This window comes from Falco naumanni, chromosome 6, assembly GCF_017639655.2.
Source record: "Falco naumanni isolate bFalNau1 chromosome 6, bFalNau1.pat, whole genome shotgun sequence".
Lineage (NCBI taxonomy): Eukaryota > Metazoa > Chordata > Aves > Falconiformes > Falconidae > Falco > Falco naumanni.
Genome location: NC_054059.1, coordinates 9,675,727 through 9,691,349, shown reverse-complemented (window position 1 = coordinate 9,691,349; position 15,623 = coordinate 9,675,727). Strand labels below are relative to the sequence as shown.

General features: G+C 38.2%; 1 protein-coding gene across 1 annotated transcript in view; it reads left to right on the top strand.

The window, feature by feature from the left end:
- The window catches only part of MEI4 (meiotic double-stranded break formation protein 4), an 80,424-nt gene that overhangs the window by 12,553 nt on the left and 52,248 nt on the right, over positions 1-15,623 (top strand). The window contains exon 3 of the mRNA XM_040598797.1: positions 10,599-11,158. Within this exon, the coding sequence (XP_040454731.1) occupies positions 10,599-11,158 (560 nt within the window). The remainder of the gene's footprint in view (positions 1-10,598; positions 11,159-15,623) is intronic.

Sequence of the window (15,623 nt, the reverse complement as noted above, 5' to 3'; positions counted from 1 at the left end):
TGTTTGTTTTTTCTTTTGGTTTTTCTTTCTGCTTAAACCTTGGTATGCAGTGTAACTCTTCTGATAATGGGTTTGCAACGTATGTTGTTTTGGAAATATTCTTCATCAGACAGAAGTAAATGCTGAATGAGCATTCGTAGTTACAGTTACATGGGAGACAAATGGTCAGTCTCTTAGTTTTTGAGTAAAGAAAGATCGTTACTGATACCTGACAGGATATCTGTTGGTACGATGTGCACTCTTCTGGTGATTGAGTTGATGTGTCTTAATTGCAGAACACCTGTGGCTGACATTTAAAGGGAGATGGTGTTAGAAGCAAACCCTATCTGAAATAGGGGCCTCTCCACCGCTGGCAACATCTGCTCTGGGAAAAAAAAAATCCTCTCTTGTGTGTTGTGCCAGTTTTGAGATTTTTCAAGCCCATGGAGATTAGAAGCTAAAGGGTGGCTACTGCTGAGATAGGAAGGCACAAAGAGTTTGAATCTTAAATTGAGAGGAAAAGTGATGTAAGTGGTCTTCCATCCTGTTCACCTGAAAGCTACTGTAGATCCATCAAGCCATTGTTAAGGTTTGTTGTTGATGATATATTGCCCAGGTTTACTACCTAATATCACACCAGTGAAATTCTCTTTAGGGCCAAGGCTTGTTCTTACGACCAGGTAATCTACAGATATCATGGATCCTTTTCTTCCTCCACTCATTTCTCCAGTCTTGTTTTTGGAGTTGGTGTTCTGCTTAAACCAATGTAACCTTGTAAAAGAATTCAGATCCTCAGCTTTTCTATGGCTTTCTATGGCTTTCTTGTGTTCTGCTTAACAACTCAATAGATGCAAGAATACCAGGGTTTCACAAAATCCACCACTGGAAAATCTTGTGCAGTAGGGATCAGATATTGCATTTGTGTCTGCTGCTACCTATTGAGAGCTGAAGAGTTTTAAGTCCTTCAGGCAAGTTTCATTTTGCAGCTGTATCTTCCCTGCTCTGCTTTCTCACTCCCTGTTTTTAATAATAATAGTAGGTCTTTCAGAGGCTTCAGGAATGATTAGAGACTGCCTGTGAAGTTATATTTCCTTGATGTGAGAAATTTGTGAGCTCTTTGAAGCTATGATGCTTGTTTTCCTTCTCTGTATAAAGTTGCACACAGTATTGGTGCAAGCACATGGAGGAGAAAGACCAAAGTATCCATTTTTAAAGATATGTTGTCTAAATTATTTTTGTCCCACCTGACTAGTCTTTTGTCCTCAGAGACCCTAAAAAATTTTGGGGTTCCTTGCTTAGTGGGAGGAGCATGCTTTGCTACAGGTAAACTGTTTGATAATATGGGTTGTTACAGTTTAATGTGTTGTTTATAAAACTGCAGTGGTACATACTTACTGACTGTGCTGTGCCTGGAAGTTCCTTTTTTGACTTAATGTGCAGCTGTCTGTCTGAATACAAGGACACTGATATTCCTTTTACATGGTGGTGCTTTTGTCTGTACATTAGCCATCCAAAGAGGAGGAGAAGCAAATCTTTCTGTAATTGTCTGTTCATTATTTTTCACCTTGCCACTATTGTCCTGACAATTATGCCCATGGGTAGAAAAAAAAAAAAAAAAATCATACTCATCAAAGTTTCTTGCCTTTCGTTGATTCGGATTAAAATTTCACAGAAAGGAGGAGAGAAGCTCGTTGGTGTTATTCCAAGAATAAGAAAATAAAATATTTGAACAGTCTGTTGTCACTTGTCAGTTTGCTTTAGAGCTACATGAAAAGACAAAGGATCTTACAAAGCATTGATGAATTGATAGATTCATGGATTGAAGCACCTGTCCTCTAAGACAAATTCCTGAGCTGTTATCAGCTCATCAAGTCAACAATCGTATTGTTTCTTGGCAGCCTTGTTTAAAGAGATCTGAAAAGCCTGCAGCTGTTACTCCATCCTAAGAAGGCATAAATGCAGTACTCTACCCTTTTTTGCCAAGCATGTATTTTAGGAATGACAGTTTAGAGGACAGATGTTTATTGCCTTGGTTGCTTTAGGCTGATACTCTTGAAGGGTTCCAAATCAGTTATCCCAGGTATATGTTTAGCAAAACTTGTATCGAGTGTGTATTCTCTCTTCCTTAGCTTCACCTTCAATCTTGGTTCGTATTATTCCCTTCTTATGCAGTGGATAGGAATTTACTGAACTGCTTGCTCCTTTATTTTTTTTTTTTTAAATCAGATTATTTTCCCTCTTGCTTTTTTAGAATTAGTTTATTCTTCCCTTTATAGGTGATTTACAGCAGAACTTCGTCTGTCATGGCCTGAAGTCCCCTCCTGTGTTCTCAGCCTTCACAGTAGCATATGGCTGCCAGCCCACCCTACCATAGTGTGTCTGTGTGTTTTAGAGAAATGCTGAACTCTGAGTTGGAATGTCATTAGTGTGAATGTCTGATTTTTAACTTTGTCCTGAGGCTGTGTTTAACTTTTTGGGATACTGTCCCCTAAATTGCACTTCCTGTGTGAAGACATTTGAAGCGACTTGTATCTCTTTAGGGAATATGAGCCAGAGGCAAAAAGAATTTTGTATCTCCTGCTTCACTCCTTGTGAACTTGGTGGGTTTCTTGAGGCATTTAGTTCTACATGTGGAAAAAGGGAGAAGTTTCTTTTGTAGATTAGTATGAATAAAGACACTTTAGTCTCTGTCATGGTTTACCCTCAGCCAGTAACTAAGTACCATGCAGCTGCTTGACCCCCATCCCCCCCGGGTTGAATAAATAAAATAAAGTAACAATAATAATAACAACAACAATTACAGTAATAACAAGTATAATAATAAAAATCATAATGAAAAGGAGGGAGAAGAGAAGAGGAATAAAATCAAAGGGAGGGGAGAAAAGAAAACAAGTGATGCACAATACCACTGCTTGCCACCCACTGACTGATGCCTGGCCAGCCCCAGCCAACTCCCCCCAGTTTATATGCTTAGCATATTGTTCTACAGTATGGAATATCCCTTTGGTTAGTTCAGGTCAGCTGTCCTGGCTTTATCCCCTCCCAGTTTCTTGTGTCCCTCCAGCCTTCTTGTTGGCGAGGCCTGAGAAACTGAAAAGTCCTTGGCTTAGTATAAACATTACCTAGAAAGAACTAAAAACATCAGTGTGCTGTCAACAGTGTTCTCACACCGAATCCAAACCCCAGCACTGCACCAGCTACTAAGAAGAAAATTAACTCTGTCCCAGCTGAAACCAGGACACCCTCCTTTCTTCTTGCTGGAAGGCTCCGACTTGCTGCAAAAGCAGAAGCATACAGAATTGGAACCAACTAGCTCATCAGCTGAAGTAAAAATGATTGTAAATGGTACACAACTCCAGTTTACTGGCAGCCTTGTTTTGGGCCACACAATTCAGCTACCTCTTACCTTTGTACTTCACTGTAAGTCATGGCTTGGGTGTTTCTTGCTCAACAGGGAGAGGTACAAACTCTAGGTTAACTGCCCCAAAACTGGGCAGAAACTGAGCTTAAAGCCCCAGCATTTCCTTGGTAGGCAGAGAAGGGATCAGATAAGTCCTGGTGATGAAAGCAGGAAGAGTAATAGCCAGTCAAAGTCTTTTCGGAATAATTTGATTTCAGACCTCTGAAAGGGCAAAACTCTCCTCCATGATTTCAATAACCTAACTTGTGATGTTTCCTCGGCTGGCTTACATTAAAAGGAGCAGTGGCAGAACATAATTGTAAGCTCATTTTCAAAGAGCAATCTATCAGATGAATTCAGAAAGATCAGACCGAAACATAAACAGATTTCTCAGTGAATGTTTTGTGCAGCCTCATAAAGGATTCTTCCTCGTTAGTGGAGGGAGCAGCAGTCCAAATCAGACTGAATAGTTATGATAAAAACATATTAGTCTATTAGGAGAAATTACTTCCCTCCCCAGAAAGAACATGAAATGATGTGAAATGTTTACAGCTCCCCTGAATTAGCACTTAGCAAAGATTTTAGTTCCTATGGCACGGTAGCAAGGTAGAAGAATATAGGCTAGAACTTCCAAGTTATCATGGTGTATTTATCTGGAAGCTATTTATTCAGCTCAATGTGTTTGAATGAGCTGCTGTTACAGATTGCTGCTGTTACAGATTGCTGTGTACAGATTTCCTCCCCCCCCCCCCCCCCCCCCCCCCCCATCCCTGGTATTTGTCAGGAAGCAAGGAATGCAAAAGAATGACAGTTGCAGAGCAATTGTCAGCCTCTGAGGGGTAGGTATCTTTTTGGCTTCTTTCTTTTTCTAGTTTCCTTTTTCCAAGGTGCGAAGATTCTCCACTGGGCAGCAGTCAACACTTAGTTTGATGTTGCCATGGGAAACAGATCTGATTATTTTTGTCTGGTGCTTAGGGATGTGATGTTTCTGCATAAAGAGATTCTTTTTCCTTCCCTCTGCCCACCTCATCTCCAATTACACACACACACACAAGGTGGCTTTCTGTCCATACAGATCCATAAGGAGAGCCCCATCTAAGTATCATCTCAGCATTTTCTCTAAGGCGTGATGGTGTCAGACAGTACTTCAAAAATGTACTGTCCTTTGACATCTTAAGTATGCTAGTATACTCCATGCTTCTACCAGTGGTACTAGTGCAGGTAGACAGCATTGCAAGTAACGTCTCACAACCTAAAAAGTATTTTGTTTTTCTAGGAGGGAAGTGAGGAATTGAGAACAGATACATGAGATAACAAAAATGGAGTTAAAATGTGTTTAGCACAGATTTATGGGAATATGGTTCTTGGAATATGATGATGAGATAAATCTGTTCTCCGTAATTGTAGCGACACAATGGGGAACTTTATGAAAGCTGAGGCCTTTTCAGGATAATTAAATAAGTTAATTTGCAATCTGGAAAAAGCACCAGCTGGAGTGTAATGATTCACTGAAATCTCACAGTACTGCTCCTTCCATGGATAACAGGTCTGTTTTGGTTGTGGAGACCTTCTCCCTTTGAAAGCAGATGCTGTCTCTCTTATCAGATGGCATTGCTACAGCTGTTCTAAGCACATACTTGGGGCAAAGGGACTTCAGAAGCCTCCTTTTCTTTCCAGGTTTCTGTATAAGGAGCCCATTCAGAGGCAAAACCAACCCTATTGTCCCAGTAAGGGAAAGGTTTTGTTGTTATTTTCTAAATTCCCTGTATAGATTAAGTTCCTGATAAGATGCATACTGATTTTTAGGAATAAGTTTCATAAAAGCAAGTAGGATTCATGATTTAGTGTAGATTAATTTCCTTTCTTCTGGGTAACAGAATGATACTGTTGGGGAAAACTGAATGTGTGTGGGAAAAACAGGTTAAGTGTGGCCATGGCAATTAGTATCCTCTTGCCTATAAGTCTACAGTGGGGAGCTAAGCATCAGTCAAATTTTTCTCTGGAAATACAGAATCACAGAATGGTTGAACTTGGAAGGGACCACTGGATGTCATCTTTTCCAACCCCCTTGTCAAGCAGGGCCACCTAGAGCCAGTTGTGCAGGACCATGTCCAGACAACTTCTGAGTATCTCTAAGAATGGAGATTCCACCACCTCTTTGGGCAACCTTAACCTAACTCAAACTTATTGAGTTCCTCAAGCAGATTTCTGTTTATGGGCTTCTGGATATATAAACAAAAAAAAGCCAAATATTTTCACCATGTTATATTCAAAAAAATAGATGTTTTTAGGAATGCACACTCTAGCTGATTTCTTAGGGAGTCTTCCTCATTTCAACCTTCAGCTCATTACAGTTGCACCCGGATCGTTGCTGTCTGCATTGGCTGATACTTGTCTCTTAGCAAAGCTCAGTTTGTTGGACAATGTAAAGTGTTTTTAATAAAAATAGTACTTCTAGTTCAGTACTACCACTTTGGACAGGTAGTCTTCATAGGTAGCATTAATTCACTTAATATTTTGAAATATCCCTTATCTAGCTTAGGACTCAAATTTCAGTTATCTCATTGAGGTGGTCAATACTGTAAAGCATGTGTTAGGTCTTTGGTCGTGAAAGCTGTTTGATGAGCATTAACTGATCCAAATCTGTGTGTCTGTCACCTGATAATTCATCCTTCCATATCTGTACTGCAAGTATTCTTTATTTGACTGGAACAACAAAAGATTTGTCCTGTCTACAGAAATCCCCTAAAAATGAACGTGTATATCCCCCAAATCTTTCTCAGTTTTTACTGAATTCTAAACATTTAGATGCTTTATGTAAGCAAATTCCCTAATAAATTGAAGTATATGCTTCTAAGCCTTCCGAGAAGCATTTAAATCCTGGCATTGAACAATTAATTTGATAATTTTAGATACTCAGTCCTGTGGTCATTTCTGTGAAGTTATTCCTAAATGTGACAAAATATGTCAGCATGAAATACCTTAGCTTTAAACAGAAGAGCTTTCTCTTCCAAGCTGGTTATAAAAAAAACATGGAAATGCAGAAGCAAAGAGTGGGATATGCAGCTTCTAAAATTTCTCCATTTCGAGAATTCTGGAAGCTTTTTATTTTCTTTTCATTATTTCAAAATGTTCAAATTTATGAACATTGTGCTTTGACATATAGAGAATTTTGGCTTCGTTCCAGATCAGGACAACAATGGTGTGCTAAACACGTAGGAGTTCATGAGGGAGGAGAGTGCTGTTTTTTCTCAACCAGCCAGCTTGGTTAGTAATGAAAACAGTAGAACAGAGACAGGCTTAATGCAGAAAGGGTAAAGAAAACAGTTAGTGTGTGTAAGGAGGATTTTTTAAAGAAGGAATAAACTTAATTCATCATTCATGGAAAGTGCACTTGCAACAAACTAATCAATGAAGATTAAATGAAGAATAACTGAGTCCTAAAAAATTCAGAGGTGGAGAAGTGAACACAACAGGAAAAATATGAATTATTTCACATATGTTTTTATTTCCTTTTAGAATTTATTGACTGAACACCTACTTGGAAAGCAGAATGCAGTATCAGTGAAGAGGTTTCTAAGGTTGTCTCCTTTGTAATTGTCTTTCTTTTAGAAGTGGAACTGAGCCTATCCATTGTAACTGAGTTTTAAGAGAGCTTTAAATGTCTGTCATCGTTGGTTTTGATTTTCAAGTGATAATCCATGCATGTGGTCACAAAATGAGAAAATATAAACAATACCTAATGCTTGAAATTGAAATAATTTTTTCTTTGCAGAATTCAGATCTTCATTTTGTTTCTTATATCTGCCACCTTGAAGCCCATTTTCTGTTCTACAATCCCTGTTGATGGTGTAACTGCAGCTATATTAAGTTTTTCAAAAGTCTTGAAGGCCATCTTATGATTCCACAGCAATTTCATCATTGAACTGGGACCCCTTCCTCAGGTTTGAACTACATAGAACATATGGGCCTCCTCGTTCAAACATTGTCCGATCTGTGGCAGCCAGTAGTGCAGGTGTCTGAGAAAGCATCTTCCACCACCCCTGGATGCTGCCACATGGGTATTACAGATGCTGCCTCTCTTACTCTGCATTGGGTAGAGAACCCTTGTCTCTTCACAGCCCCAGGAATCCTTGTGACCATACTGCTGGCAGCAGGCACTTGGGAGGCAAAAGGTGTTTTCCTGTCCTGATGAAGCAACTGGCTCTTCCTCCTCCCTTTGTTGTCCCTGAACTGAGTCTTGGTGTCTGTATTAAGATGACTATTCAGAAGTGACAGAATTCATTTGGGACATGGGGTGGACTTTGGTGTTTGTGAGACCTCTGCTTCCTTAGGACTAGCTGAGAACTCCACACTCTAATCATAAGACTGATTGGCATCTTGCTCCGCCGATAAAAGTGGTCCCACAGCTATATGTGCATTTGAGTTCTTATGCTTCACGGAAGTGCCTACAAACTTTGCTCACATGCTATCACCATGCGCAAATCACTCCTCCCTTGAACCACTGCTGGTTTTCAGGCCAGACACTTTCTGCAGTGGTGGGTATGTGTAGAGGGATGTTGGTTCTCAGCCTTTGCACTCCCAAGGCTGCTCTTGTGACCATATCTTGCTTTGTCTGGGGACCGTTCAGTTCTGATTTTCAGCTTAGTATCTTAATGTAGTAAGGAGCTACAGTCCTAAATAGGAATTAAGAGTTTAAATATTTTCTAAATCTGATGTGACATATTTAAGGAGGCTTTAAAATTGCTTATAACCAAATATTTCATTACCTACATAAAGGCATTGTAAAATTTTGTGGTTAATGTATCATGCACACTAAATTTTCCTATTTCTTGTTCCAGTGTATTTGTAGTCAAATGTTCTTGAAATTACTGTTTGAAAATTATTGTTAGTGTGAGGCAGGCATAATGCTGTTCCCTTTTTTTTTTTTTTTTGTACTTGATAACCACATGGTGTGAACATCAAGACTGCTTTCTCATTTAAATAGTAGGTAAGTACAAAGTGATTAGTTTACCTTCTTTAAAAAAATAAATGATAAGCAGTTTCTAGACATTTTGAGGGAAATAATGAGTATTTCCTGGTGGGTCATTTATTTCTTCTTTTAAAAAGACAAATTCCACCTCCCCCCAAATAACTAGAACTTATAATTGAGTGAACATTTTTAAAGCATCTTGTGTTATTCATTGAACTGGAAATGTGCTGCTATTAGAGACTAGCAGGGTTTTCTGGAAGCTTATCATGGGACAGGAGGTGGGGTCTCAATGAGTAGGAACCTAAGCATAAATGAAACATTGTCTCCTGCTGATAGGAGTGTTTCATTGAATATGCTACTTGTATTTGGGGATGGTTAAGTTTGACTCCTACAGATGTTTCTGTATTATTCTTCCCTTCCCTTTTTCTTGTCTTTCCTTCTCCTTTCTTTCACCTCTGCTTTTTTTTTTTTTTTTTCTTTTTTCTTTTTTATTCTCCCCTTCAACAAGATGATTGGCAAACATACATGTTTTCTGGCATTCGTTCTTGCTTTGCTTCTTTGACTCCTGGCATTAGACCCTCATGAGCAATTCTCATGTTGCCCCATGGATTTAAGAACAGGAACAAAATACCCACATACTGAAACTCACAGTAGATGGATTCCCTAGAAGGGCTTATCTTCCTTAAACAGCACCAACACCAGCTTTCAGGTTATGTTTTCTTTTGGAATTTTTTGCTCAAAAGCCTAGGGAGAGAAGACATGAAAGATTGATGCCTTTTTTTGTTAGTCAGACCATGGGAAGTGCATTTTGCCTCTTTGCTTGCTTTCCAAGTTTAGGTATGCAGGGCATTTGGGTACATTGTTAATATAAAAAAAATTCTAGGCTGGCCTTAAAAGCTCTGCTTTTCCTACCTCCTGGAAATGTCGGTTGATTTCCCTACAGTTAGCCTTTCATTTTAAGTCAGCTGTTACCAATCCTGTTCAATTTTGAGTATGTCTGAATGTTAAAGGTACAGAACTCAACAATAACAAACACGTTACTAGTTTTAATGTCAGTAGTAGTACCCTCATTGGATGATCTTGTATGTTCTCAGAGACTGAAGTAACAGGATTCAGTTTGAAACTGTATATTTAATGACATCTGTATAAAATTTTTTGAGTGGTGTTTTGTTAGTGTACAGAATACTGTAGATTGCTGTCTAGTGATGTTTTCTGTGTTAAAAAGGCCTTTTTTAAAAAAAAAAAAACAAACTTGCCGTGAAATATAACATTTATTTCCATCAGGCCAAATCATCTATAAAAACTTCCAAAACATTAATTTAAGAATACAGACACAGAGGGCTATGGTATTGCTTTGGATCCTTGTGGAAAATATGGACAGTATGTGCAAATCTCTTAAGAGTGAGAGGAGAGGCAGTTTGTGGCGGTGCCCCAGTAAGCAGGGCACAGCCAGGAGTTGGTCAGATGGGGTTCTAGCCTTGCCTCATGGCACCAAGATGTTTACATGTGTTGATCTTGCATTTCACTGCTCTAATTCTCTTGCTTAATTGTAATCTTTTGGCATAAGTAGCATGTAGCACAGAGGGAGTCTGTCACCTAGGACTGAATTTATGCTCAGAGGCACTGGTTTAGATGTATCTAATCTGTAAGAGAGGATGAAGGAGATTCTACAATGGTGTATGACAATAATCTAGTACTGTGAATGCAGTGCATACTTTGTATGATGTAGTTTGTGTGTCATTGAAGAAGATGGTGTGAGATAAGTGATGGCTGGAGACGTTTTTTATTCTGAATGTTATTCTTTGTTAAATAATAAAAAGCTTAAACGTAATGTTCTGTTCAACTTTGACTCTGTTAGGATTCCTTACCTGACCTGTGAAGAAAGTGTAAGGAGTAAAGATGATCTTAATTGATACAATTATAGTAGCAGAGCTTCACTGTCAAATCAGTCTGAGTTCTTGAGAATAAAAGTAGTGAAAATGTTTGGGGGACTAGAAATTTACATTCATTTCCATGCATGAAACACCTTGTTCACAAATATACACTACCTCCTGAAAGTTTTTACTTTAATTTAAAAATGTCATCTTCTACAGCTAAATTCTAGTCATGGGAAGTTCTTGGGGAGCAAGTATACATATGTATTACATACATTTTCCATGTAAGCAAAAGGAGAAAGGATATATGATGCTTTGCATAAGAATGTCTTTAAATATTACACAAATATTAACTTTCACATTTGTGTTTCAGGAAAACCAAACACCTCTGCTGAAATTCTTCTGGATCAGGAATATATAAACTCTATGAGTTACCCAAGCCAGCTAGAAGACTCTGGATGTGATGTCTGTAATGACTATGCATTTGATTCTTTAGGTATAGCTTCTGATTTTCACCAATCTGAGCATAATGTCAACACTTCTAAACATTGGTTGGAAGGAGTTCCCCCCGTGGGTCTTTGCTGTATTAGCAAGGAGGAATCTCTGACTGCTCCAGTGCAGTTTTTGCAACATCTGCTTGAAATAAGAAAGCTGTCAGAAGGAAGAATTCTTCAAGCAGACTTCAGAGAGCTTGAGAATGATTCTTTCACCGTGTGTGATTCAGTGTCTCGGTTGCTTGATGGACTGATTGTTTTTTATAACAGTCCTAAACTTCCAGTTTCAAATTTTATTACTGAAGCAGTTAGTGTTTTGATCAGTTTAATAACTGATACTAAATTATCTAATCATGTTTTGAAGAAGTGTTTCAAGAAGCTGGAAGAATTTAAGAAAAATCTAATTCAGATTATTTTAAGAAACAGCAGTGTCAATAGGGTAAGTTTAAAATATCTTCCATCTTTCTCACCCTATTTCAGTGTACTGTAATATTCTTCTGGTTTTATGCACTTTTAAATATTAGTTTGTCTTACTATATTTTGAAGAGTACTTCTCAGAGGTCTTTGTGATTGTTCCTTTTTGTGATATGAACAATAAATGCTCTAAAGCATTTGAAAAAGTTCTTGCTTATGCATGCAAAATCTTCTAGTCTGTTCCTGAGTATTTAACAGTAAACTGTTAAAAAGGCAGATATGCCTCTGTTTTGGTTAGAGAGCATTCAGAAGGAAGTCTTCATACACTGAAGCTTTTCCAGGACTAAAGCTTTGTGTCTTTAATACCAGGGTGCTTTGTAGTTGTGTCACCATGGTGTGATACTTAGCTTTTAATTAGAGGTGTCCCTGGCCGGTGTTTTGAAAGAATGTGAACATCCATACCATTTGTGTGGTGTCAGGAATAGTCATGCAGGTGTGACTCCTTTTATTTTTTTGTGTGATTACAGGATACAGAACAAAGAAAACTTGAGCAGGCATTCATACTTGATGATGTTCAGTGTTTCCACCTATACCCCTCCTCTACCCGAATGGGAAATTAATAAATAATTTAAATAATTATAATTGTAGGAGAGCAACCAAGAGGTTATCCACAGAGGGATTACTTGTTGATTGGAAGAATCTGGTGAAGCTTAAGTGAGAGGTGTCACATTTTAAATGAGAAGTAATATCCTGATAGATCAAGGATGTTTCAGTCTGCAAAGTGTTTTTGTAAATCATTCAGGAAGGGTGGAGTATGTCCACATAATTTGTAAGTAGCATCTTTTCTCTGAATAACTTCTCTGGAACAGATGGCTTTTTATAAGATGTTTTATATCTTTTTCCACCAAAATATTGCCTTAACAGTCGTTCCTACCAGCAGCCATTACTTCAATCAAACAGATTCAAAGAGTTTAAAAATTGTATAAACCAATTATTAAGGGATAATCATGGTAATTTCCAGATTTCTAGGGGAAAAAGGGAACATGTGTGTAGTTGCAATGTTTATAAAGATTTATTGAAAAATCCTTTTTAGAGGTTTGGTTTTCTTTAAACTGAATTGAATATGGAAATAAATATATAGTATTAAGAATTGGTAGTGGAAATTGTGTAATGAATTCTTCATGTGCTGCATACCAGATATCTCCCGGGGACACTTTATGCTTCAGTTTTAATCATCACTGTTTAGTCAAGTGGTGATTGAAATATCAAGGTTATAGGTTTAAAATAAAATTGCCATTAATTACAAGGCTGTCATGTGGAAAGAGTGGCAAACTGTATGAATTTTGGTTTGAGGAGGATGCTTAAATGCCTCCAGTATAAAAACATTCAGAATGTTGTTGTATCTAACCTAACTAACCATCAAAAAGCACTTGTACAGACAGCCACCAATGCGGCTGTATAATTTGACACAACTTTTCCTTTTGCCGTCCTCACTATAAAACTGTCAGGAGCTGTCCAGGAGGACAAAGTGCTGAGAGAAACACCTTCAAAAAGTGAACAAAGAGAGAAATGGCTGTGGATTACACTTAATGCCTCATCTTCAAAAGCAATTCCAGCATTTTGCAGAGCAAATTAAATAACTTAAAAATCCTTTGAGAACTGGAAAAGAGGTAATTATCTCTACGTTAGACTTAAAGGAAGAAAAACAGCAACAGAATTTCTTGCTGTAACTGTTGAGTCCTGTTGTTTCAGATGTTTATAATTACGAAGCCCTGGAAGCTGTAAGAACCAGCAGGCACTTCTCAGAGCTTTTCTGCCTGGATTCTGTTGCCTGAAGCTGTGCATTTTGGATAGAATGCTTGGCCTGAAACTCCAAATTGACATTAGTATTGAAAGGGGGAAAAAATAACTGTCATTTAAGATATGAGAGGTAAAATAAAAGGAAATATTACTTAAAATGTAAAAACTTTTAAATTGAAGAACTACAAATAAAAGTAGCCTCTTGAATTTCCTTTTTTAATTCTTCTCCTGTCCTTCCATATTTGGAGAACAGCTCAGAAGTCTGCACATCTGTCAGACACACAATCTTTTGAAAGAAGCCTTCTGGAAGTATCTAGAAGGATCCTCAAGTCATGGCTGCTAAGGGTGAAGCATGAATGCTCTGAAGATAAATCATCTGATCAAAGGCCTACTTCTGCACCTTCTACTGGCATGGTCTTGCATCCCTGTATGGCCGCCACAGAAAAGCTTGTGAAGATCCTGTGTCTAATGCCAGTACAGGTGAGCTGTTGCTCTTGTGCTGCAAAATCTTTGATAGTAACTGCTATCATGGAGCAAGCACTTTGTCACCAGTTTTTGAGCCCTCAGCACTGAGACTCTTGGAGGTTTGTATGGGGGTGTTGCTGTTGGTGCACTGCCTTTCAACGTGCAAATTGTTCATTCACGTTGAGTCACTCCACTGTCAGCAGAACCACTGTCCTATTTATGCAGGTTCTTTGCAAATCCTGCTTTCAAGCAGACAGAAGCATATAATGAGAAAACTCCGTGAGACCGTATTCAGTTTGTGGAGCAACTGGCCCTGTTTTTCAAATGGACGGTTCTCTGCTACCTCGCAAAACGTGGGAAAACATTTCCCATAGAAAACTTCTGTACGAGCTATGGTATGCAATTACAGCTCCAGTGGAGTAGAAACTTTGTCTCTTCTTAAGAAAGGAAGCACAGGAACATTTTTTTCCCCTTAATCTACCCATTTGGGATTTGACAACAGCTATCTCCATCCACATCCACAGGGACATAATGAATGTGCATCTGTCCCGCTGTGCCTGTTCTGTTGAGGTTTGTTTCTGTTGTCCAGAGTGTGTTGGAACAAGGGTTCGTTTATCCTGTATCAGAAAAATGTAACAGTCAAGAGGCACTGGGGATTCCCAACTCCCAGTATTGTTCAGAATAGCATGTGTGGTTTATGTTTCTGGTGAAGGTTTTGCACAGCTCATTGCAGTATGTCTAATTCGTCAATGATGTGCCAGTAGATTGTGGCCTTCACCCTGGGTTCTGTACAAAGATCTGTGTCTGTTTCTTGGGCATCTTGTTTTAAGGAGTTAAAACACTAAAATAGAAGACACTGGTACATTGCCTTCAAGGTTCTGGAGTAAAGTTGAGCTGTGTAAGGCTCTCAGAAGAGGCTGCTTTCTGGTGCCTTGTTGCTGTTCAGCAAATACCTCATCCATCTGCCTCACCTGATCATAGTCTCTTTCAAAAAAGACCCAGAAGGAAATGGGATGTGTTTCATTGAACTGTAGTGGCTTGGTTCTTCTCATGTTATGTTTAAAGCATACAGTTTAAAACTGACTTCTGTCAGGAGTCATGAATTACCCGCTCCATTCAAACAAAGCAAAAAAAAAACTTATAAAAATTTTGTGCTATTTTCTTTCTTTTTTTTGACCCTTGTGCCTTTTGGAAATTGGCTACCCTACCTTTAAGAGTATTTGATTTGAAGTTATTTTGCATTAGCTGTATCTGAATTGATACTGAGACATGAACATATTCTCTAGGAACTTTTCTTATCCTGTTCAGCACTTACTGCCTATTCTCATTTTTCTCTCTCTTATCTTCCATCTAAAAGTTTTTATGTAGAATTTTGCAGATGCTCATATATTGGTGTGTTGAGCAGAAAAGCAAATGCAAGAATTCTGGGTAGTGGTTTAATGCCTTTACTGGATGTTTGCCTGAGAAAGGTTTCACAATTTTTCATGAAAATAACAAGTCGAAATGTAGGGTAGTGAAAAGCAGAAAGATAGAAGTGTTTTAATCCCATTGGCAGTTACATAATGAAATGTATGGAAGTGTGCTTGTGCAGTTGAAAAAAGTACACATCAATCAGAACCATGGTTTTGAATCTTTTCTTATCTAGAATACAATTTGTATGATTCATTAATGACTGAAATTGCCTTGAAGAGAGTAATCATAAATTTACTCTGATGGTTTTAATACATGCAACAGTATGTATTTAATACATACTCTAACTAGTTGTGAGCGACAATAGATTCCCCTGGCTGTGTATATTTTGCAGTATCTTTTGTCAGCAACTGCCAGAACAGCACTTAACTCATCAGTTTACAAGAATCTTTTCTGCTCAGGCACAAATGAGATTTAAAAATAGTTATTCATGTCTCCAATGGTGGGCTTCAGTTTTCCTAAATTAATTGAGTCCCAAGGGCAATATGGCTCCTGAGACACGGTGCATTTTCATTGGCCGAAGAATTTTGCTTATGTAGTGGAAGAGCAGTTTATTAGTATGAATGTTAAAATGTGTTACCAGGGTTTTATGGTCTAGTAAGAGTCAATGTTTGAATCTTTTGATTGTTGAATTAAATTTTCTCAGCAATCTGTTGTCCTATCTAGAGAGCTGTTTAAGTCAAATGGTAATCAAAATCCATTGTCCTGTAAAACATTACAGTCTAAAGCGATCACCAAACTGACTGACTCTCATT